The 25,826-nt window shown below is 41.9% G+C and overlaps 1 protein-coding gene across 1 annotated transcript in view; it reads left to right on the forward strand.

The window, feature by feature from the left end:
- The window catches only part of LOC138267855 (collagen alpha-3(IX) chain-like), a 173,734-nt gene that overhangs the window by 29,328 nt on the left and 118,580 nt on the right, over window positions 1–25,826 (forward strand). Inside the window, exons 3-9 of the mRNA XM_069217080.1 lie at window positions 3,858–4,157; window positions 11,180–11,303; window positions 15,469–15,862; window positions 21,754–21,831; window positions 21,939–21,950; window positions 22,059–22,145; window positions 23,607–23,660. Coding sequence (XP_069073181.1) covers window positions 3,858–4,157; window positions 11,180–11,303; window positions 15,469–15,862; window positions 21,754–21,831; window positions 21,939–21,950; window positions 22,059–22,145; window positions 23,607–23,660 — 1,049 coding nt within the window. The remainder of the gene's footprint in view (window positions 1–3,857; window positions 4,158–11,179; window positions 11,304–15,468; window positions 15,863–21,753; window positions 21,832–21,938; window positions 21,951–22,058; window positions 22,146–23,606; window positions 23,661–25,826) is intronic.

A 25,826-nucleotide genomic window follows, 5' to 3' on the forward strand; every position in this document is an offset into this window, starting at 1 on the left:
CTACTGATACGATGCCAGCGCTCTGTACGCCCTCAACCCTGGAAGATCTTCAGCCTACCGGTAAGATGACGCAAAGAACACTCATGGACCATTCTCCTGCCGCTTTAACTCCCTCACTTGCTCTGCACGTCACACCACCCCACCCCGCCCATAGCTCAGACGGACACCTCAAGTGCATACTCCTCAAAACCCGCTCCCTCACCAAACATGCAGTAGAAGTTCAGGACCTCCTCAACTCGATTGCCCCTGACATCGCTTTCCTCACTGAGACCTTGATCACCCCCACCTCAGCCCCGAACATCACCTCTGCCATTCCTGACCACTACAAAATCGTCCACAAAGACAGTCAGTCAAGCAGGAGGAGGCGTCTGCATAGTCTACCGGAACACCCTCTGCATGTCAAACACCATCGAGATGCAGAACCAGCCAACCACCCTCAAACCCCAGTTCAGCAAAGCTATCGCCAACCTCATCGCCCCCCAACACTCTCGCCTCCACTGACATCTGTCTCCGCAGCCTCAACTTTCATCTTGAGAACCACGATGATCCAAACACCACAGCCTTCCTGGACAACCTTGCCACCCTCGGTCTCAAGCAACTAGGCAACCTCCTCACTTACTCAGCAGGTCACACCCTCAACCCCGTCTTCTCAGCAGGAAACAACATCACCATCTCTCACACCTTCGCACACCATTGGACTGACCACCAATGCATCCATTTCACCTTCACGAAGACCACTGCACACCACCACGCCCCCTGCACCCTGGCAGAAACTGGAGTAAAGTCACCAAAGCCCAGCTCACCAATGCACTCAGCCACTCCTCCCCCGGATGCCGTGAATCACACAGCACGCAACCTGCAACGCTGGATCACAAAATGCACTAACACAATAGCCCCCTTCAGAAAACCCACCGGAAACCAGCACAGTAAGAAACCTAGCTGGTTCACGACAGAACGCCAACAGTTAAAACGCACCTGCAGATGTCTAGAACAATAATGGAGAAACAACTGAACAACCGCAGACCACACAGCTTACAAAGACGCAATCACCATGCACGACCAACGCATCAGGACCTCCAAGAAAGCTGCCATTCAAGAATGTATCAGCACCAACGCACACAACAGCAAGGAGCTATTGACTATAGTCAAGGAATTCACGAACCCTGGAACAGACACCCCTACCTCTCAAGGCCTTTGCTACAGCCTCACCACTTTTTTCCACTGGAAAATCCAAGACATATACAAAGGATTCAAGAACCAAAATGCGCCCCCACTACCCACCAGCATCACCACGGACCCAATTGACCCTTGTCACCACTGAAGACACCTAGAAACTCATGAGCTCCATCCATTTAGGGGAACCCTTGGACCCGTGCCCACATCACATCTTCAGCTTGGGCAGCGCTACCATTGCACCAGAGATTTGCCAAACTATCAACTGTTGCATCGAAACCCTCACCTTCCCATCCATCCTGAAACACACAGAGATCAACCCGCCCCTAAAGAAACCCTCTGCCGACCCAAGGGAGATGAAGCATTACAGAGCCACCTCTCTGCTCCCCTTCCCAGCCATGGTTACAGAAAAGGCCATCAACATGCAACTCACGGAGTCCCTCGAGTCTAATCACATCCTAGACCCCTCCCAGTCCGGATTCAGTAACAATCACAGCACCGAAACAGCCCTCCTTGCAGCCACTGATGACATCCGCGCCACACTGGACCATGGAGACACAGCCGCCCTCATCCTCATCAACCTCTCCACCACATTTGACAGTCTCCCACTCCACCCTTTGCACCTTACTCCACGAAACCTTCATCCGCGGCAAAGCACTGGAATTAATTTGATCCTTACTCACCGGAAGAACCCATAGTGTCAGACTCCCACTGTTCACCTCGACACCCAAAGAAATATGCTGCGAAGTACCCCAGGTATCCTCACTAAGCTTGACCCTCTTCAATATCTAAATGGCCGCACTTGCTAAAATTGTTAGCACGGCCTAAGCATTGTCTCCTATGCTGATGATACCCAACTGATCTTTTCCATGACTGACGACCCATCAACAGCTTAGAGAAATTTCCACAACAAATTGAGAGCAGTCGCTGCCTCGATGGAAACCAGCTGCTTCAAACTCAACTCATACAAGGAAGAGATCGTCGAACTCGGCTCCACCCCCTCCGCTTGGGACGACTCTTGGTGACCAACCGGATTAAGAAACGCCCCCACTGACCATGCAGGCAACCTTTGCATCATCCTGGACTCTACGCTTTCCATGACCCACCAAGTCAATGCATCTCATCGTCCTGATCGGAAGATTTTCAAGGGGATCCCCACCAAGACAAGAAGGACGATCACTCACGCTCTTTTCAGCAGCAAACTGGACTACAGCAACACTCTCCACGCTGGCATCACAAAGAAGCTACAAGCAAGACCACAGAGAATCCAGAACGCAGCAGCCAGACTCATCGTGGAGATCCCACGCCACAGCCACATCTCCGCCCACCTCAGAGACCTTCCCTCGCTCCTGGTCGACAAACGCATCACTTTCAAGCTACTGACACACACCTACAAGGTACTTCACAACACTGGACCGGACTACCTCAACCACTGCCTGACCATCTACATCTGTGCCAGGCAACTCAGTTCCTTCCAACTTGCTTAATCTCTAGGTACTGAACAAATAATAGAATATTTTCACAATACATAAGAGTTTGATCCCTGTTGAAAGATAGATGCCGGGCCAAATATTTTTCACATGGACTACATGCTGTGGGGCATGGTGAAAGTACAAAATCAGGCTTTGAAAGAGGCATCCCTGTTTTGTCCCACTTGCCATAGAAAAAACCTGGTACTTTCAGGTGTATTTGCACCTTAACTATGGGACACACATCGAGCAATCAAACCAAAGAAAGATAGGACCTCAGGACCTCCACATCCATTCTCCTGAGCACTTCTACAAGCATGGAGTGAAAGGTCTTCTCTGTTTCAAACACAATTGATGTTGCCACTGCATGAATCGAGAGGGTAAACGGCTCTCGGACACAGGCAACCACCACAGACACTACTCCGCCCAACCTACAGGGTGAAGTTGGCAAAAAACAGCAAAGAACACATCCTAAAATACATGTCCAGAGCAGGAACCTCACAGCTTCTCATGAAAGAGAATAGATGTGGAATTGTAAAGGTCTGCCTATCCCTTGGTAAAAACCACCTGGTGCAGTTTTGTGAAGCAACAAAAGCAGTTGTGGACATGTATTTTAGGGGGTGTTGCTGTTTCTCTCCTTATGCTATGCCTCGTTATGGTCTGTCTTGACATTGCAGCTGTTGCCAGATAATTATGTGAGAGAGGGCTTTGCTCTGCCCACATTTTGGGAACCAGAGGTACAATTTCGATTGGGCAAAGGTTTTGTGCTTCCACAAAATAGGCTTGCCCTCCACATAGCTGTGATCATTTTATTTATTCAGCTGCCTGAGCTGGAACTTCCAGTGGCTTTCACAAGACTTTGTAATGCTATTAAAGTATCTTAGATAACTAGATAATCTATGGTGTTTTCTGGCAGCAACACAAATGGGAAAGGGCAGTCATTAACCTGCATGCAGGTCTAACTTAACGGTACAATTGTCACTTAGCATGTAAACCTGCACCAATATTATTCTGCAGTTCTTCCACACAAATAGATATGTATTTCCATGCTATCTACCGGTAACACTTTATATTACTATGCAACATTCCTTTAAAGCCAGGCCTAATGGCATTGCCCATGCTTTTCCTTTTAATAGATTTATCGAAATGTAGATATTAATTGATTGGTTTATGAACCCATTATTTATCAAATTCAAATAATTTAATTCCCACTAGGAGACGATGGCTTTCATGAAGAAGTATACCCAGAAGCATATGAACATGGAAGCGCTCCATACGATGGCTATGAGTCGGGGGATGACTATGTAATCACAACTACAGACGAACCATATGGCAAAGAAACTACAGATGCATATTACCCAGAGGAGACCTCTCCTGAATACTATCCAAATGCAAAACTAACCACTGACAAGAAACCTCAGTATACCACCACAAGCACCCCATATTACCGCGAAAGAACTACAAGAGTCGATGAAGATATTATGCCAGCCCCTTCTGTCTCCAACAGTGCAGAAGGTATGGCAGAAGCAAATACTGGTTTCAGTTTCAGTTTGTTGACATGTATAAAACACGAGAACTTTAGGCTTTCTAAGGAAAAGTGGTGGATCAGGTACACAGTAATTTAGTTGGGTTCTGCCAAAATTGTGCTTGCACCTTCACTTTTTATTGTTATTCTTAACCAGCATTTGTATTTGTAAGGCTTTTAATCAATAGTACATTCCCACAAGTGTTTTGTGTACAACTTCTATGGATTCTTTTCAACATGTTAGTTGCTGTTATAATTTTGATCCTAGATGTCAATCGTAGTCGATGCACAGAGTATATTTTGCGGAAGTGAAGAGAAGATTGAGGAGATATATTACCACTACTATGCATATTGATTGTTTTGTATTTGTCTTCGAGAAATGTAGTGATCTCATACAGTATTTTGTCATTTATCCATAGTTTATTGGCCGTTGATAACAAGTCAATGTAGCAGGGCCCTTTCCAATGTCTTTATCTTCATAGGTATAGAAACGCTTGCTGCGATTCTGCTGCAAGTTATGAAGCCTACTTACATATTCTATATAAACAGCAGGAGGGTAAGTGGGAATCCTTGTGGGACACAAGACGATGTCGAGTGGGACTGACAGCAATTCTGTACACACCTTAGATATGAAAAGTCTCTTCTGTAACTGCACACAATTTCAAACTTCTGGAGGAGGCACTTGGCATCCACTTCAATGGACACATACGGCAGATGTGAGAAATCCAGTTCAGGAGGTCCCACGGCAATCAGATCTTACTGGTCCCCAAATGTCTAAAAAGTGGCCTTTAACCCCAAGTCCCACAAACTGAGAACTTAACAGTGCTCAAAATAACACTCAGAACATAATTGTCTAGTCAGTGCTGTTCCTTTTAAGAGGAAATATACTTTAAGACATTTACAATCAAACACAACATTAAAGAAAATGAATGCAATATGGCTAATTCCAATTGGATCCCCTCTAAAGAGGCCTTGCCAAGTAGCCATGGTTCAAATCATGAACCTTTAAAGAAAGACCACAAGGTGCAACTAACCCTTGAATCTGGTTAGACATTAGTCGTGACATACCTTAAACCGTTTGTGCATCAGCAGGTCCCATCCCTCAAAACAGCATTAACCCTACATGGGCCTACAGCAAAGCATAGAAGCCTATTAAGTATTAAAAAGCCAAAGGGACTGGCTTTGTCAAGTTGTTCCCAACCACAATATATCAGTCCTATTGTCCTTGGCAATACATAGAACCTTGAAAACCAGAACCCTATTTGCTTTAACAATTCATATCAAACATTTGTCTTTCACAATACAGAGCCTGAACCTAAGGGTTTTAAAATAAGATTTCCATGCATAAAACAAAAGACCTACAGTGTTTAACATGAACATTTCTATATTTAAATAAGGTTACCTAACAACAACTCATGAGCCCGATAGAAAGAGACCCCACAGCAACCACCAAGGTCTTCACAAAATATTAGCCCTGGGTGTATTTTAGGTAAATGTTCCTCCTGGTCCCTTGCCCCTAAATCAGCTTTTAATATGGTGCTGAGTACCCTTGTCCTCTGGGGATACCAGGATAAATATGCAGATTTTTAACCCTGTATGTGTTTATGGGGTACATGTCTGATCCGCTGGTGGTCCAAGCCAGATTTCTATTTTCTTGGTTCTTTCATTTTAATTTACATTTTGATGCAGCCCACTCGGCCATTTACTTTTATAGTGTGTATGACCCTGCCACCTCTTCGGGTACCCCTCCACTGGCGACAGCAAGGTGGTACCAGGTGCGGGGCATTTTTTTAGTCCACCTGCTGCTTGGCTTCTGGAGCCAGGTGGGGAAGACAGTTGTTCCCAGTCTTCCCTCATACCTTTATCTTCAGGGAGGGAAGCAGACGGTAAGCATGGCCAGCCCCCTCCTCACAGGAACTCAATGCACTAGTCCTGGGAAACCTTGTGGCGGGGACACATTTTTATGTGCTCCCTGCAGGTAGTGAAAGCCAGCAACATAGCCACCCACTTCTAATCAGGGACAATTCAAAAAGAGCACTGGCTTGCCTCAGGATCCCTTGGGCTAACCCACTGAAAACAAGCTAAAATTGCAACCCTACTGAAGTCTCACAAGGGATTGCAATTCTACTTTGATTTTACTATTCAGTTCCCGTAACAAAAACAAATGTTAGTCTCCCACACATTATGCATACAATTTTTGCAATCCACATGCATTTGTCCCTTTTCGTTCTTATTCTTCCTTACATACCAGAATTGACAAGCTCTAGAAGACTTTGAGGGACTTTAAATCATAGACTGTAAATAGGAGCTTTGACGGTTACTGCTGATGCCCATGGCTTGCAATTGGCAACCCACTCTCTGCCCTTGCTATCCCTGGTGAAAGAGGTCAAGCATCCAGCAGCAGGACTAAAAAAGTCCACAGGAGGACTGTGTGGTCTCCTTCCTTTCTATACTTTGCTCTCTTTTCTCCCCTTTTACCTAGCCCCTCAGGTTGGGGCAGAGGGGCACACTGTGATTTTCTAAGAGTCAAATGGTGCATGATGTCACTTCCGCTACCCCTGGTATTTTGGTGAATGGCCACCCATTTTTTGAATCACATCAAATTTGGATTTTAGTTTCAATCAGTTTCTGATAGTTACCACAGGGATTGAACAGAAATTTGTATGTCACCGATCTGCTCAGCCAAGCTGAAAGTTTATGCTCAGGTAGCAAGGGGGATCAGGGTCAGACTCGGTCAGAAGGTAGACTTGGGCACCAAAATAAAATTGGCCTCTATTGTTGAATTAGATAAAAAAGTGGCCCGGGTTTGCAACTTGGCGCAGTTTGATCTTGTAAAGTCACATTCTATGAGGGTTTTGCAAGGTATTGAAAACTGCATGGATCTGAGCAAGGGACAGGCAGTCTGGTTTAATATCAAGGAATAAACAGAAAGCACCAGTCCGGCAAACCATCAAATAGGCGCACAGACAGCCAAAAAATACGGCCTACACATTGACCTTTCAGACCAGTCCATCGGGCACTGCCTGATTGCCCTAATAGGCCAGTCTGACCCTGAGGAGATAACCGTAAAACCAATCTAGTTAAATACAGCAGAAATTTAAATGTTGTAGACTCAGCTGTGCAATCATTCGAATATGTACTCCCTTTAATACCTTAAATATAAAGTGATCATTCATTGCTGAGTTTGTAATGAACTAGCTGGTCTGAGATTAAACAAATAAACAAATAATGCCTGGAATGTAGTCAAAGTAGAAAAAAACCTAAAAAAACAATATATGAAGTGTGGCTTGCTTTGTGACAATGTCTAAAAATTTACAAATTATACGTAAATTTGCACTGAAAAGAGACTTGTCCCAGGCCTAAAAAGGGCTGCACTCTGTTGAAAGGTTCCAGTAAGATTATTAACTTCTGATAACTGATTAGCAAAAAGTGGTGGTTTGTTTGTGGTAATTGAGGACAAGCTGGCAAAACTATGATATCTTTGTCACTGACTGTACTTCAGATGTAAAGGGGCTTAATTTTTAGAGTGCAGCAAAGAGAACGGCTCACTGATAGAACCGCATTAAAACAGCTTTCTGGATTGCTTATATTCATTTGGCGGTTTATACTGCTGATTCAGTTGCTACAAATATGTTGCTGTGAGAAATTAAAAGAGCGGTTCACCATACTTCATAAGATAGTTGATAGCGCTTTGATTTTCATTCAACTTTTCAGGGGTGAATGCAGGACTTACGATTCTGTTGCACTTCTTTTCTAATTCAATAAAAGAATTTCATACATAGCCTTCTTGACATGTTCTTCTATGTAGTCTACCTCTTGAGCACCCCTTGATTGTAGCTCTCTGTAAAAGTAAATTCTCCCTTCCATCCAGATTACATGGAGTATCATCAACAGCTGCAATAACTATCTTATCTAAAGCTAAGGTTTGCTGCCATCAAGTTGCACTAACCAAACTTCAAATAGGTTTGAGGTGTTGATGGGATCTTCTGTGCCAGTCGACACAGTTGATCATGCAGAGTGTCTGAAATGAAGTAGAAATTGTCATTACCCTTGGTCCATGCATTTTTCAGGAACTCAGGTTTGTTCTCTCGGCCTCTTTACCACAGTTCTAGCATCTTATTATTCCAAAGGCATTGGATTCTGCTTGAAAGAGGTTGGCACTTCTTCAGAAGTGCAGTATTTCAGAGGGTGGTGAATGGTTGGCGCTCTCTAAAGAGTGGAAAGTTGCCACTGTATGTTCTGTCGAGAATCCATCCAATGACAGATACCATCTGTCCTGCATTTTTTCATTCTATGTTTGTACATACCACTCACATCTAAGCATTGTACAAAGATTAAGAAGGAAAGAAGCAAACCACAGGCCATAAGGATCACGCTGAATCTCTGATATAGTGCAATTTAGCAATGCATGGGGGAACGTCAAAACTATTGATAAAAGCCTCTCAAATAAGACAAGATTTTAGGAAAAACAGGAAGAGTTTCAAAGATGGAGCTGAGTATTCAATGAAGAGGCGGGAGTTTCACAATCTAAGAGCAAGGAGCCGAAAGGACTTAAATTGAGAAGTGATGCACAGGAAGGAGGGAATACATTATTAACATTGGATGCAGGGTGCAAAGAATTTGACGTGATTTAAGAATATGTGGGGCAGATTGTGGACACTTTTAAAGACTACACCGAAAAATTGAATTAGAGATGGGAAAAAAATTGAGTTGGTAAAGCGAGATCAGGCTAGGGAATTACGATGCATTGTTGAGAAGTTTAAAGAGAAGATAGCTATCGGAGCTGGAAGTAGGCTGCAGAGGAGAGGCAGTGAAAGAATACTGAGAAAAGAAAAGACTTGAATGGTAAAATCAGGATTCTCGATAGAGGGCAAAAGATATGCTTGCAAGAAAAAGACTGAGAAAGTAGGGGGAAGAAAGAAGAGCTGCTGTAGGAAAAACAAGTGAAATGAAGTCCTCGGAGTTAATTGAAGATAAACCACAAGAGATAGACACATGAAGGAGAGAAAGAAAAGAAAGATATAAAAAGTTGGGAATCGTCAGAATGAAGATGGTAGGAAAGGTTAAAAGAAGCAATGACCCCAGAAAGCGGAGTGGTATTGGGGGAAAAGAGAAGGGAGAGAGGGACAGATCTATGGGATAACCTATGAATTGAAGAAAAAGTGTGAAATGAATAATTACACAGTAAACAGAGTATTGTGACCAGAGATCTAGTAGAAGTACCCTAATGGGAGCCATGACAGTGATCCTGAAAGAAAACAAAGTGGAGAGCGGTATGGATTGGCCCACTGTGCCAAAGGCAGAGAACAGGTTCAAGTAAATAAGCACGGAAGATAGTTTAGAGTGATAACTATAGTGACAGTGATTAGAGACAACAAGATGTGTATTTTCAGCTGAATGTGTGGTGGCTAAAGCCTAAACGAATGGAAGGATACAACAAATTGGAATCTAGAAAGGTAAAACACCAGTGGTGTGCAGTGCATTCTAGAAGTGCTGAAAGAAAAACGCAAAGCGATATAGGATTGAAATTAGAAGGAACAGAATGACTGAGAGTCGTTTTTTGAAAAGTGGTAAACTAATTTCACATTTGAAGGAGAAAGAGAATGATCTGGAGGTAAGAGAAAGATCAAACAGCACTGAGGGAAAAGGTATGAAAAGGGGGTAGAGCTTTGGAATAAGAGAAGCTGTGAAGGGGTCAGAGTCAGCTGCTGTAGTGTTAGATGACTTAAAAAAGGAGGAGTACAGAATCTGGAGTAGGGTAGAAGCAAGAGGAGGGATGTTTTAGCTGTAGGTGAAGCTATACAGGGCAAACTGTCATGAGAGGAATCAGAATGTAAGAGATTGATTTTTAAAGCAAAGAAGCTTATGAAGACAGAAGCAGTAAGAAAGGACCGTGATCAAAGATCTGGAGCTTTGCATTCTGCTGGTTTGACATGTAGACAGCTGTTGCAGAAACATGATAGAAGCACCAAACAATGGTTCATCTGTAGATGGTATGAGAACTTCCTCAGCATGTGCAACTGGTAATTTGTTCCTTTCACCGCCACTTTGATTCATGGAATAAAGCAGAGCTGAGAGTCAGGGGCGTCTTTTTTCACTGTTCGGTGTGGTGTACAGAACTGTTAAGGCCAAGAAAATAGCAATGAATCCTCTGACTAGATGAGACCAAGGGAGCCATTTTCCACTGGAGGCTTTCTTTCGACCATAAAATATTCCTTACTGGCTATGAAGTTTTTATAACTACCCTTCCAAAGTCATAGTTGTAGCCAAGCATCACCAGCATACATTTAGAGGTCCAGCTGGAGTTGCTCAATGACTAATCCAGAGATCACAAATACCGATTGAATAGTAGTGGAAAGAGGTTGAATCTTTGGTGTATCTCCAGTTCGTCTTGGTAATTCTGGATGTTGCTTGGTCCATATGTAGCTGCTGCCTGGTACCTCCGTGGCTTTGATTCCATTAGATATATGATTCAGGCTCCTCAGAGTGAAGGATGGAAGGCTGGACTGGACTGGACTGGACTGGACTGGAGTGGAGTAGAGCAGAGCAGAGCGAGTGTGCTAGTGGGACAGTGACACTTAAAGCAATTGGTAACTGATACACAGACCTTCAACATTTTTTATTGGAACAATCCCAAGACATCTTCACAAAGCTTATCAGAATAAATTGAAATTCAAACTGTGATTTAACATCAGTTACCAAAATAATTTTCGTCACCCTCATACAGTAAGCTTCAATACTATTTTTTCTATTTGCATACTGTTATTTTTCATTCGTATTTCATATTTCAATATTACATTTCTATTTTCTCTGTCAGCAGAAATTGACTAAACTCTCTGATTCATTGTTATTTTATCATTTGTGTTTTTAGTGAATGTTTGTATAGTGCTCTGACGCCTATGTTGACCTCGTTCCTTAGCAAAACATAATAAAGCTAAACTAATTTTGAAAAAATTAAAGCACATCCCAGCATGCCATCTCAAAACACACCTCTGTTTCTTTTCTCCTCCAGTTACTGACTTGCTTGAGGTGCTGAGAGTGGCCAGTGTGACCGGTGTGCATGTTGTTCCCGGATCCCAGAGCGAACTGACGGCCTATAAACTGGGCCCAAGGGTTCAAGTGACAAGAGAAGCAAGGTGCAGAAATAAGCTTAATATTTGTCGACTTTTATTATTAAAGTATCTTGTTCAAGGAAATGTTTCAGGAACTGAGACGTGACGTGAAAGTAAGTAAAAGTGAAGTAGTAAACGTATTATATGAGGGACAGCAGGAGCTATTGAGGGTTGACGAGAACATACAAAGTCATATAATTGCAAGTTCATATGTTTTTTATTGTAAACCTCGGGACCTTTACAACGTTTGTGAAAAGGGGAGGCTGATTTGGCGGTCCTTCTCCGCAGCTAAGACTCACGTAGGACATCGGGTGTAATGTTGCCAAGCTGTGGGCAATGTCCTGAGTACCGCCGCTAGCACTGTCTGTGCCAGCCACGACTCCCCTCTGCAGTACCACATGGACCCCGCCACCCTCAGCGCCACAAACTCCCGGCCCGCACAAGCCTGTTTCCACCCCCCGCACCTCTTTCCTCTGGAATTTTACCTGGAGATGTTTGTTACTGTCAGTAGCTGGAGCCTGCATGTGAACCCCGAAAATGTATAAGCTCAGTGGAACTGGTAACCTCTTCCAACGACCCCTTGGGATTACTGGTTACACTCTGAATGAAGCCCTAAGTGTAATGATAGTAATAAAACATCAACTTCAGATGGGAGTAACCACAAATATCCAAGGTGGATGTGCAAATCAACTGTGCACCACATAGAAGGTATCTGCCCCTATGGGAAATAATGTATTCTGAATACTCATGGATGGAATAACTTCACGTGCCCTTACCTGCTTTGGCTCACACCCAAAATACCAACTTGTTTATTTTCTCATTCCTTCAGGAGTATCAACAATAAAGAAGATTTTAAGGATTTTATGTCTGAACACATTTCCCAATGGATATAGAATGTGTGAAGCGCGTTGATAGATAAGACCCAAAATACTGAACCAAAGAATCTTACTTTCCATTGTGTCCTGCTGTGTCGCAGATTGAGGTGGTGAATGTGATGAATTTTTGGAGTCCACCACCAAGGGGCGAACAAGACATCCTCTTTTAAAGCGCATCAGGAATAAGCATCTGACGTTTGTGATTAAAGGTGGCGTGGTAGTACCGCATTACAACTGTGGTAAAACCACATCACAGCAGGGGAAAGGCATATCCACGCCAGTTAGCATCATCAAAAATCTGGGGGTAACTCAGCAGCTTTAACTATGAACAAAAGGGACAATATTCCCCATTTGGAGCAGAATTTCTCATAATGCTGCAAATACCAGGTGTAGCACCAATACGGTGTTTTCTGATATTATCACAAATATGCCATTCATCTGAAATGATGGCATTATTGTAAACCGTTTTCCTGTACCTCTTCTGAGTACGAGAGGTTTGAAGGCCTTCCTGATCTCAAAATACACCCCCTTCGCTCATCTTTGACATATACACTAAAATAATGGTAGAAGATGTGTCTGTTTGCTGAAACCATTTCGAATTCGGTACTGTAAATTCACGGCTCCAAGATAGTCCTCCGAACTTTGATTTGCTAATTTCCCTTTGACAATGGCCAGATTTACAGGTTTATAGTTTACAGCCTTCATCATGGTTCCACTTGTCTGAAATGTAGCAACATCCACTGTGCTTTACTTCTGCCCCAGTCACTGGAGAGTAAGAGCAGGATTTAGATGCCAATTAGAGTTTGATGGATAGGCATGGTACTCTGTCACATGCATGGCAGAGTACCCTTTTAAACAGCTGCTACATTTATATTATATTATCTCTCTCTATATATTTATAGCTGGGCAAGCCGTCATGTTTCTGCCAGCAGAGTGTCTGCTGGCAGAAACCTTAGACCAGCAACTCCACTGACCATCTTCATCTGTACTCATGACCTCAACATCATCTCAGATGACATACAGCTTATCCTCCACCTCTCCGATGACAGTCCCAGTATCCAAGCAAAGTTTTCGACTGCCTCTAAGAAGTCATCTTTAGGATGAAGTCGAACTGCCTGAATCTCATCTCAGATTAAACTGAGGTGGTACTTTTTGGGAAAGACACCTCACTGGCCTGGAGGCCATCAGAACTAGGACCCACCCCCACATCGTCAAAACAAGCTGGGAACTTATGGATCATGATTGTCAGCCCTAGCTCAATGTCCAGCCAGGTAAACTTGATTGGTTCCTCCTGTTTCCACAGCCTAAAGCTCCTCACAAAAATCTTGAGACAGCTTCCTCTCAACCCCTGTCGTACAGTCACTCAAGTTCTAATCACCAGCAACCTAAGTTAGGAACCACCCTTTACATGGGAATCTCTTCTCACATAAGGCTACAGATCATCAAGAATGGAGCAGCCAGACTTACACTCGACCTCCTAGGCCGCACCCACATTTCCACTCACCTAAAAGGCCTCCGTAGGCTCCCCATCCACAAATGCACCCTTTTCAAACTACTCAAGCACACAAACAAAATACTGCTCAGTCTAGACCTTCATAGACGCATCAGCTTTCGCACCCCTCTCCAAACATCCTCACTCACCTAGCCTTCTGCTCACCTCGTCCCCCATCACCCAGCCTTCTGCTCTGAAGAGTCAGGGCACCGTCCACCCAATTTAGATCAGGCACCATGCAGCTGTAATTGTTACAATTGGCTTTTTTTGACTTTGCTTAAGATAATGTGGTAGCTGCAATCTCAGAAAGTCAGTCTCGTAAAGCCCCTGTGCCAAATGGTGTTCCCATTGACCTGTTTAAATCCAATATAGAGCACTGGGCCCCCTTTTTGACCAACATCTTGAACTTTGCTAATTATTCCAGATTACCAAATTCCTTGATGAATTCAATTATTGTCCCTATTTTCAGAAAGGGTAATCAAAGCAATCCAAAAACCTGTAGGTCCATCTCATTAATTGAGTCTGTTATTAAAGTAGTTGGGAGGGTGATTTTGAAGAAAAATTAGCTTGGTCTTCTGATAACATTCTTTCTGACATCCAATATGGTTTTAGATAGGTAGGACCACAAGTATACTGTTTTTAAACAGTCTTCTATGCATTTAGACTTTATTGGTTTGAGCAGTGCTTTTGATCGTGCTAATACATTTAAGGTACAGCAGATTTGATCCTTTATGGGTCTTGATGCATCACTTATTAACTTTCTCACTGTCTACACGCCGACCTATCTGCTTCTGTTAGGTTTGGAGATTGTGGTGAATGCTCTGACTGTTTAGGAATAAATAGGGAGATTTCACATAGTTGTGATTTGGCCTCAATATTTTTTATTTCCTACATCAATAATCTCATTCCTTATTTAGTCTCCAAGGATCATATTGCTATCCCGGTGCTTCTTTAGCCAGACAATCTTGTTTTACTTTTGCGTACTGCTAACGGATTGAAAAATATTGTAGATGCTTTGGTCACCTTTATGGATAACCTAGATTTGGATACTATTCTTTCTAAAATCCATGTGATGATTTGTGGGCCAAAATCAACAAATTCAAAGACACTCTGCTAAAAACAAAATTGTTGTGAGAGTTTATCACTTCTCTTACCTGGGGGTATGTTTGGCTCTGCTAGTACCCACCCTCCTGCCATAACCTCAAATGCATGAAATGTACACAATCTATAGGAGTTGATTTTAATTTAACCTGTAAACATGGAAATGAAACCTCTTGATCAGATGCTAGTGATTTACAAAATGAAGCATGTTCCTATTTCGTGATATGATGCTGGTATGTCACGTTACTCTTCTAGAGCCAAATTACAAGACCAACATTGCTTCTGCTGCAGGGTATTCCGCCTGACTTCTAGCACTTTTCACTTTTTTTCCATGTGCAGGTTGGTCTGCCATCCTCTGAGGATCTTATTTCGATGGCTCTTATTATTATAGCTATCACTTTGGTCTTACCCTGAAGCTTCTTTTTATGGGGCCATATTTTTTTGGCTCCCTTGTGCACTTAGAATTTCTCATTTGAAATGTATGCATTTTTTGTTTTGTTTTTAGCAACCTAGGCAGATTGTTTCTGTTTTCTAATCCTGAGAACATTGTTATGTTAGATAAAACCAGATAGGCAGACATTAGCCACTACTGAAACACTGTATTATATTGCTCCAGTGTCAAGGGCTCCCATTAAATATTGAGTGTACATGAGTGAAGAAGATTGTTTGTTTCTCTGAACCATGCACTGTTCTTGATTCTGTTTTTATTTTTTGTTTTAAGGTTTGTCAGCCCCTATGGGCTCCCCCCAGAATTCTCCTTAGTCTCCACTTTCAGGATGAGGGAAGGGACGTCAGATGTAGTTTGGAATCTGTGGGAGTTGAAGGACAAGAACAATGTGGAGCAGTTCAGGCTGCGCCTCTACGGCGAGAGCAACGCCGTGGACGTGTACAACGCCGCCGCCTCTGGGTCAGAGAAAGCCACTACTTTTGAGAACGTGGAGCAGCTGTTTGATGGCGCTTGGCACAAGCTCTCCCTCAGCGCCAGGCGGAACAAGCTCACTCTGTATGTGGATTGCCAACAGGTGGGCGTTGCCCCCATGCGCCAGTATGGAGTCATTAAAACAGACGGTGTCAGCACCTTAGCAAGGAGGATGAAGGATAATGCCACTCCTGCCGTAAGTACACAGACATCTTGCTGCAATTGAGGGATTTCATATACAAATAGGCTGGAGAGAAAACCTCACCCAGAGTGCAGTTCCTCTCATCTATTTTTCCCCAGAAAAGCTCCACTTTGCACCCGATCAATGCCTCTAGTGCCAGGGCTTTAAGTTGGATGAAAAACTGAAAGGTCTCTCATATGGGCGTGGCCAGTGTAGTTAAGGGTGTGGCTTAAAAACAGATGAACTAAAAATCTGTGCTTAGCATAGTGTGTTGCAGACTGGTATTTTGCATCCAGATTTACCATCACATTTCACCCCACAACAAACCAGGACTATTGGCTTTGTCAGTGGTTGTTAATTGCATACCATAAATCAGCAACAACAATGGCTTTGTTGTATAAAATATTGAAAATGCTTCAGTTCTGTAATGATGAGACTGTGAAAGAACCATCACAAGTCTCTTTGAAGTTACATCGAAGACAGCGCAGGGTGGTACTGCTGCTTAGTTAAGATTTTGTCTTCGACCTTGAGGGTGACGGCAAAAATGGAGAGCCCAGCAGGGACCCGTCGCAGCGCCTGCATTTTAGAACTGCCGGTGCCAAGCACTGGCAGGACCCGGCCCACTGGTGCCATTCCATCATAGGCCTGTTGATGAATTTCCACATAGCTCCTTATCTGTTATTGCTTATGGCGAAGTCTGTTTTTTTAAAGTTATTTGTGGCTTTACTGACCTTGTTTATATTTATTTAATTAAGTAGAATTTTTGTAGAGTGACACGTGTCTCCTTCCAGTTACCTCATGAAATACGGAAGGGGGGTATTAGAGTCCCACTTATGGACTTCCCCGATTTCTGCTCTAGGCCTGGCCCCTAGGGACATTGTTTCCACCCTCCAGCACTGACCCGCAGGCCCAACAGTTACCGTTGTTATCTCCGTCAAGGCAACAACAAGACCAGGCACATACACGTGCACAAGAAATTCGATGAATCAAGAGGAAGCAGGATGGGGCTGAGTGAGGGCTAGGTAATTATTCTCTACTTTACACAAGTGCAAGAAAAAGAGGCAGATATTGGGTAAGGTTCTCGATTTCATAAGCAAGAACAAGGCTTTACTCTGTTTGTTCTAATGGAGCAATTGAATCTACAAAGGCAATAGAAAAATAGTCTACAATCATTGGGAAAGAGTAAGGAAGCCTGTTGTCAACAAGGGGGGTAGAAGGCAAAATCCCAGAGGAGGCAAACATAACTAAGTCTGAGTGAAATTTTAATTACGCCAGAGTAATTTTGGTGATTTTGCGTCACTCTTTTAACACAGAATTACTGGAAGTTATGCAGTAATGCCTATTCCCATAATTATGGGTGATTTGGCACATAATGTCTACCACAGGACGCCTGCTAGCTGCTGCTGTTCATGTTCTGTTGCATTTAGCTCCATTTTCTTAGTGCAAAATGAATCCTTGGGTCAATTTTGGATGTTAAAAAGCATTTTTCACTAAGAAAATAGAGCAAAATGCTGGGTTATGCTCCTTGCGTAACTCCCTGTAATCTTGCATAAGCCTTGATTGTAATAGCACATTTCAGAGCCATGAAGGAGACTCTTCTTGTATTTCCAAGAGGGATATACGATCCCAAAGGGATTAAAATCTTAAGAAAATCATGTCCCCTTTATAAAACTCAGGGGAGCTTGAAAAGAGTACAGTCAATTTCCCTGCTCTTTACACAAGATTCATTCTAACAAATTGAGACAAACTAGCTAGTTTTGTTAATGTAGAGGGTACCAATTAACTTTCAGCTCTCTCAAAATAGTAGCCACTATTAATACTTGAGAGTTTGAAGACAAGTCAGAATAAATGAAATATCAACCAATTAACTTTCAAAACACTTGATGAAGAAGCCTTTAAGGGTGGTGCAGTTTTGTGCTCATGCTACATTCTTGCTGCTCACACAACTCCCTCCATCTATAAAGATTAAAGCTCTATCGCCTTTGCAAATTTTCCTGTAGGAATTGGGGACAGTTCCTAGTCTCAATGGTGCATTGGATGCGTGAGGAGCAGATCCTATTTGACCAGGACTTTGGTTCATAAAGAGAACTTAAGATCTAGAAGCACTGATTTAAAAGTAGCTTTGGCTCGATCGTGTAAGAGTCGGAGATTAGGAGTATCTAATATGAAGCAGCTGTGGTGAAAAACCTGATAAGGGATTGGAGAGGAGAAAATAGTTGGGATTCATGGCAAGAGTGTTGAGAGGACTCATTAAACTCCCTAGAGTAAGTCTCCAATAGGTATTGGCTCAAACAACATTACTTTGCTTTCTTCAAAGTTGCAGAAGTTGTTTGACATTTAGTAAATGCCTTTGGCCAAGAATTGATGGATGTTCCTTGTAATTTGTGCACAAAGGAAACATGATCGCTTCAGCAATCTAAAATAATAGGTTGTTTATAGTGGAGACAGTATGATGCCCCAATATCGAGTTCTAACTATCAAGTTGCAAAAATATCATAGAACAATACCAATGACCAAAATACTGACAACGTAAGCACATAAAGGTAAATGTAGGTTCAAAATACTTAACTCTATATGTACCACGATGATATGCATACACAACTTCAAGGCACACAGGTGTGGAGTTAAAAATAGTAAATCTCTACCCTTAAGTATATATGTACCTCCGCAATATGTTGGTTGTTGATATTTTTGCTACAATAGTCATGCGGCACAGCACAATATTTCTGTCACTGGTATTCTGACACAGACCCATGAAGAGAAGTGATCCAGAATGATGTTTCTGTTTAATGCAGAACTTCTCCTGATGGAGGTACCGATCTGCCAAGACTAAGAATATCTCTCATCTCGCTATAATATTGGCCTCTACACCACACAACTGAAAATATGCCCATTACAAAATTGCTTTCGTGGCACACAAATCTGGTATGTGGATATTTTTTAGGAGGTGAATTTTTCAGACTGTGCTCTTCCATCATGGAGAAGTGAATGCCAGTTTAAAATGCAGGTCACAATAATTAGTAGCATCTGAAATTAACAGTCTTTGTGATATCTTCACTGCCAACTTTAAGTGCAGCTTTAGATAAAAAACAAATGTAAGTAAAGCATGAACGTCAATTCACCGAAATGCCAAGTGTAGCGGAAATGACATCACAAACCATTTGACCTTTACTGTCACTCACACAGGCTTACATACGCACACACATACACACACTGGTGCTCACATAAACACGCTCTCACCTGCAAGCACACAAACAACATACATTTAAAAGGTCATTTTACTGGCCTCAGCTGCCAGGGATGGTCATATTCCAGCTAATTGTACTCCATTCTTAGCAAGCTGTGTATGTGTTCTCTGCATTGATTTTACCACCTCTGAGGCCAGGGGTCACAAAGGCAGTGTCAGGAGTTGCAAGGGGCAAGCCAGAGGTCCCAGCCACGACCCCTAAATGACATATGTGAAGTAGAAGTGAAAGCTGCCTCACAGATTGTGTGGTAAATGCCATATTAGAATTCGAATATTTGTCTCAGTTGTGTACTCAGACCTTGACAATGCATACTGTGTTTAGAAAAATACCAAAATATCACAAAATCCTTTGATGACTGGTTTCTGTTAGTTGTTTGACATGACAAATATCTCAACTGTATGCATTTAAAATACTTTTATAACTCAATATTACATTATAACATCCAAGTAGTCTATTGCACACATATACTAAAACACTTTCCCAAATTATGACCTAAGATGTTGTACAAATTGTACCAAAAATTGTATATTTTAAGGAATTATCACCAAATAATAAAGTCATCAAAAAAGGTGGTTCCTAATACTATGCCTCATTGGCACTCACTTAGATAAATGTATTCTGTCATAAACATATGTTGAGCATTCCTCAACTTGGAATGAAGGTGTTGAAACTGTAGTTAGGTTGATGAATAACCATTTGCCCTTTATTTCTACCCTACAAGTTCTTAAACTAATGGTACATTATAAAACAAGCTAAAGCAATACTTACACCAGAAGATTACAAGCACTGGCATAGCCAAAAGGTCTTGCCTTTTGGGACCTTATCCGTATTTAGCCATGCAGCACATTATCCTGGGTGCTGTGCCGCCAGGGATTGAAGAGCTATACAAATACTACACACTGGATCATGCAGTCTGATTCAGGGGTATATGCGTGCCTCAGGAAACATTTATGGACACATTTCAAGGCTTTTTAATGCACACACAGGAAGACAAGTGCCTCAATGCAAGTCAACAACACTATAACATTCTGTGTGGGACTGCATCACTAGAGTATTGGACAGCCTATGAAAGAAAGCAATGAAGTACTTTCCAATGGCGAAGACATCACATTACTCTTCCCCCAGGCCTCTATTTACCAGGCGCCCTTCTCCAGAGGTTTCCATTAAAAACACTGCTTTCACCATCCTTTTACTAGCAAGTCCCTCGGCCCGGCCCTCTTTCCCAGCCCACTGAGTATAGGAGCACTGGACACAGCAACAAAAGCAAAATGCTTCCATTTATCAGGTAGATGGAAAATAATGAATAAACGGAGACTATGTGCATCACATAACCTCTGGGCACCTAAAATAAAAAAAAATAACCAGACCTCGAGTAATGTAACTGGCGCTTTTGTAAAGCGCTTCAATACATTCAGGTCAGTTGAGTTTGAGTCCTATAAAAGTGCCCCAGAAAATTCATCTGACATTCTGTAATGTAACTAGTGCTTATGTAAAGCACTCCAACACCTCCGTGTCACCTGGGTTCACAATATATAATAAAAAGTGCCTCACAGTCCCTGGGGAGCTGCCTTAATGTACTTTGAAATTAGAGCTCTGAGACCAGGAGGACGACAGGAAGTGGGCATGCATCGACATGGGAGGAAGTGGGAGGGACAAATGCTGCTCCTATTTGTCAGGTAGAATGGAAATAATGAATAACTGGTGCAGTGTCATCATCACTTAATCTGCATGCTCCGAAAACCAAAAATATTAACCTGACCTTGTGTAACGTAACTGGCGCTTTTATAAAGAGCTCCAATACCTTTGGGTCAGTCGAGATCACACGCTATAAAAATGCCCCAAAAACGAATCTGACCTTGTGTAATGGAACTAGTGCTCATGTAAAGCACTCCAACACTGTTGGATCGCTTGAGTTCACATTATATAAACAAGCAGCAGAGAAAATGTGACTGGAGTTGCACAAGTCTGGCCCTTAACTGTGCTGCAAGGTTGGGCTGCTGAAGGTCAGGTGACCAAGGTTTGCTAAAGCAATAAGCATTGAAGTAGTAGGGGTTGGGGGGAAATCCTTGCACTTTGAATTCAGAGAAACTTAAAGCGGTGCCCTTGAAAACAGCATCTGAAGCATCTGACATTCCATCTTGGTATTTGAATGAACAGCAAATGTGAGGAGATAACAAGAATTACAGTCCTGTTTACAGAAATGGAAGTCTGAGCTCGGAGGGACTGAAAATATCAAGCGCTTGTGAGCAGTGCTCTTTGACAAAAGAAAAGTAGTCCCTTCAGCAGTTTCTAAAATGGGACTAGTGGAAGCCTATAAGTAAGGCGGCACTGCTCTGTGGGAGTGAACAACTGATGAAAAGGAGGAACAAATAGGAAAGGTTAACCACTTGGAAGCAAGGATTTTAATAGGATGTTAAAAGAAACAAATGAAAAGCAATGGGTGGGCTATAACCCCACAATGTATAAGCACAAGTGCTTTCTAGATTCAACCTAATAAATAAGTGGATTTTCAGCCCTGTAAAAATGGGAACACCAAGTCATGTGTAGGTGTAGATTTGCAAAAACAAAAACGAATGTGTTGGGTGGAATGCTTATAAAAGTCAATGCCAACTGTTTGGTCTCCTCATCACCACTGTAGTCTCTCTGATTGTTCTACAGATTGATGTGCAGCAACTCGAGCTATCTGCAGATCCCGAAAGAGCTGCAGATGAGACCTGTTGTGACCTGCCTGGAGTGGTGAGTGCCTAACTGCTGATCTAAAGATACTCGAGTAATTAACAACTGTTTGACCTGCTAAAACATTTACTTCTGTCTCAATTATGTTTTTCTTTCATCCTTCTCAGCAAGATGAACGGGTAAGTTGGAATCAATGCATGTCATCTTCCTAAAAAGCTAGTTTCAAATGTGTTGTGGAAACATGAAGCCAGTTAATTACTAATGCACAACTGTGTGTTTATTTCAAGTGTGCCAATTTAGGGGTTATTGCTACACCTACTGATTGCAACTGCAATCCCGGAGATCCAGGATTCGAAGGCTTTGCTGGTGCCAAGGTAGGAGAGAGACATTTACTGAGATAATATCAACCTAATTTATTTCCCAAACTTGCAAATATTCCTATTTAAAAGCTCAATAATTAGCCAGGAAGGAGATGAGTTGCAAAGTGCAGCCTCTAGCTTACTGGACATGTCTTGATGCAGACCACCACAAGTTCACAGGTCTGCAGCAAGGCATAGCTTCTTTGTTTTCACCTGCTGCCTTACACTTACTGCTGTGCATTATCTGTATGAGTAAACATACTGGAGATGTGTATTAGGATATCAAACTTACTCCATTGTCTGTGAAAACGTTTTCATTCAGTCTTTGGGAATTTGTCACAACCTTTTGGCAATTTAAACCAGACCTTTGGGCGGTAAAAAGAACTCCCGAGGTGGCATAATTTTCTCAGTTATTGAGATTTCCACCTGAAAACTTTCTTTGCGAGGAATTACTATTGCCATTCTACAGTGCGGTTTTGCACAGTTGGGCATCAAAAGCTATTGGGAAGGGTTGTGACTGCCCACAAACTACCAATTTATTGGTGGTTAACAACCATTTCAAAAGCCAACCTTCATGTCTTTTCCACAGGAAACCCAAGTTCCTTCCACTACAACTTGAACATAGGACTGCAGAAAATCTGCTGTTCATGTAGATACTCCATGTTCACAGATTCTCATTGTGTGAATCAAATTCTGAGATCTACAGTTGCAGGTGGAGTTTTTTTTTGACTGCCTTACATAAACTTTGGTGTCTAATATTTATGTGAACAGTGACCAATGTAGCTAGCCTATAGGTTTTATTGATTCTTAGATCTGCAAAACCCTAATGACAATTGTTTGAAAAGCTGGAATCTATGAAACTGGAAACATTAACAACAGTGACTCTATTGTATTCCCCGGTGTGGTCTCCAACACATTCTTTAAAGGCAGGAACATAGAGTACATGCAGATTTTGGTGCCTTTGGAAATGACATCAGTTTACAAATAATTGAAGAAAAGTGGACGTGACTTCACATACCCTGTTACCTCCTGATGACATTACAGGGAGTTGCATCACACTACTGTTTTACCCTAAGGAAGGGCCACAGCATGTTTAAGGCATTATATTGAGAATTTAAGGCTGCAACAATAGTGAAAAATAACAGTGCCAAACAACCAGCTACTATTAGCCATTTTAAGTTCACATAGATTGCAAATTATCCCACAGTGATTACACACAGCATTACATTTTATCATCTATTAACAGTAGCTATCTCTAAATGGCCCCCATACCATAGTATGCAATAGCATTTAAATAGATCATTTGTAATATCTCATTTTCTAATTAATTAAACTGATGGTTTCTTTCAGATGCCTCTTTTGTTGAACAGCCTCTGAAGCCAATGACCTTTACCAATCACCATTAAAAGATAAGGATGCCATAAGTTCTAAGCTGCTACAGCCACATACATGGGTAACAGATATTTTCTTTTACAGGGAGAAAAGGGCAGCCAGGGCGCTGATGGACACCAAGGGACCCAAGGAAGACATGTAAGTGAAGCACACACTCTCTAATTTACATGCTCATTTACTTAGCCAAGAAGAAAATGCCAAAGAAAACAGAGTCACTGTTTGTTCTTTCTAGCAAAAACCATTTTGAAAAATCTTTCCTTTTTTTCTGCTATGGAACTTCATGAACCTTGGTTGCACGTACAGCCTGATAAATTATGTGAAATACTAGTTCACCAAAGCATATGAGCCAGCTTCTCAGTGTGTGTAAAATTGATTGTCTGCCACTGCAGCGTTCTATTCATGTCATCTTGTGCTTTAATTTGTTGGGGTGAGCAATATTTGCACAATTTGCTTCTACGTGATTAGGCAAAATTCTGCTAAAATAGTGAAATTACACTAATGCAAAACAAGAATTTAGCACTGTATTTAAGAATGAAATGCATGTATGCACTATTTCGGTCAATGATGCATTTTGCGGTAAAAAAATATAGCACAAAAAATTCTGATGCTGTGAACAACCCCTTGTGTTGTAGTCATCTTCGTTGTTCCCTTGCCCCGCGCCAGGCAGCATTATTTTGGCAGGTTTTGCATAACAAGCCTAATTCAAAATTTGTGCAATAACATAATTTTGCCCAGGACTAATCTTTCTCAATGGTTGCAACTTTTCTAGACCCCTCCCACATACACTTAAAGTACAACAGTGTTCACTGGCTACCTGCAGAATGTTGCGTGATTTGTGGCGCCACCCTGTGTTGTTAATCAAAAACGAGCAGTGGGCAATGACCTTAAGTTTGAGAAATTACTATCACATAACCAAAGTTTGTCACAAAGTAGTGAATTGGGTCCAGGACTATTTGACGAGCTCACCTAACACTGTGAGAAATAATTTTATTAGTAATATTGGGCCTGATTACAACTTTGGAGGAGGTGTTAATCCGTCCCAAAAGTGACGGTAAAGTGACGGATATACCACCAGCCGTATTACGAGTCCATTATATCCTATGGAACTCGTAATACGACTGGTGGTATATTCGTCACTTTTGGGACGGATTAACACCTCCTCCAAAGTTGTAATCAGGCCCATTGTGTTATGAAGTAATAATTTATACCTATTAAGGAAGGTAAAAAAAAGGAGAGAGGTAGTACAGGGGCCATAGTTAACAAACCACAGTGACTAAATCTTAAAGAACGTTTTACAAAACATTTTTGAGAAAAACAGGCAAACAAATGCAGTGCTCTCAGTGTGTTATAAATATAATATTTCCAAAATAAAGTTTGGGCCAGCTTTCCAGGCCCAGGCACTTAAGTGGCAGCTCGGGCTTTATGATGCGTATGCATTTCTCTGTATCAATGCATGGGGATACGTCGACGGATGATTGTGACGTAGAGCAGGGGACAGCAGATCGCTGTGCTGTTGTGCAGAGTGGTACACTGGCGCAAAAAACACATCTAACGATAAATCACCAATTAAAGGAGGAAGCCAACATTAACGCTCAAATGCAAACAACATAAATGGACATCTCAGCAAAGAAATGCACATTTTAACTTTAAGGAATAAATCTTCATTCACTTATTAGGTAACAATTATGTATACAAATAAGCTCAGTACAAAATTTTCATAGAACAGAAAGTTCATGTTCAAAACATTAGTCAATAGAGCCCAACACTCACTTAAAATGCATGGCATTTTACGTAACAGAAGAGAGGAAATCGATTCAGCTGTAAGAGGTAATAATTAAATGACACAAGAAAAAATAAACTTGTCATCCTTGGAGAAATAGCATTTTGGAGTTCTGGATGTCTACGATGCTGTAACAATGTAATTCCTGTTTGTTCAGGGATTGCAATTATAACTGATGTAACACTTAATGCGTCCCTGTTAAATCTCAGCAGGTCTAAACTGTCTGAAATATGCATTGGAGAAAACTCAATAATTATGGTTTCATGCAGACTTGTGTGTGGCAGGCACCAAAGTGTGCATGCTATTCCCATAAAACTCATAAAAGCTGATAATGTTCACACCGAAAATATTCCGAACACATTAGTGTCAGACTTTATTGGCCACAATAATTTCAACAGCTCGTAATCTCGCCTTTGTAATAATGTAAAAAGTTTTACCATAAGACTTCATCCTGTGACTTTCTAATTTGGTCAAACATTTGCCTTGGTTGGTGACTGTTTGTGTGTAAAGCACATGAAAAAGAT

This window comes from Pleurodeles waltl, chromosome 2_1 (genome assembly GCF_031143425.1).
Source record: "Pleurodeles waltl isolate 20211129_DDA chromosome 2_1, aPleWal1.hap1.20221129, whole genome shotgun sequence".
Taxonomy (NCBI): Eukaryota; Metazoa; Chordata; class Amphibia; order Caudata; family Salamandridae; genus Pleurodeles; species Pleurodeles waltl.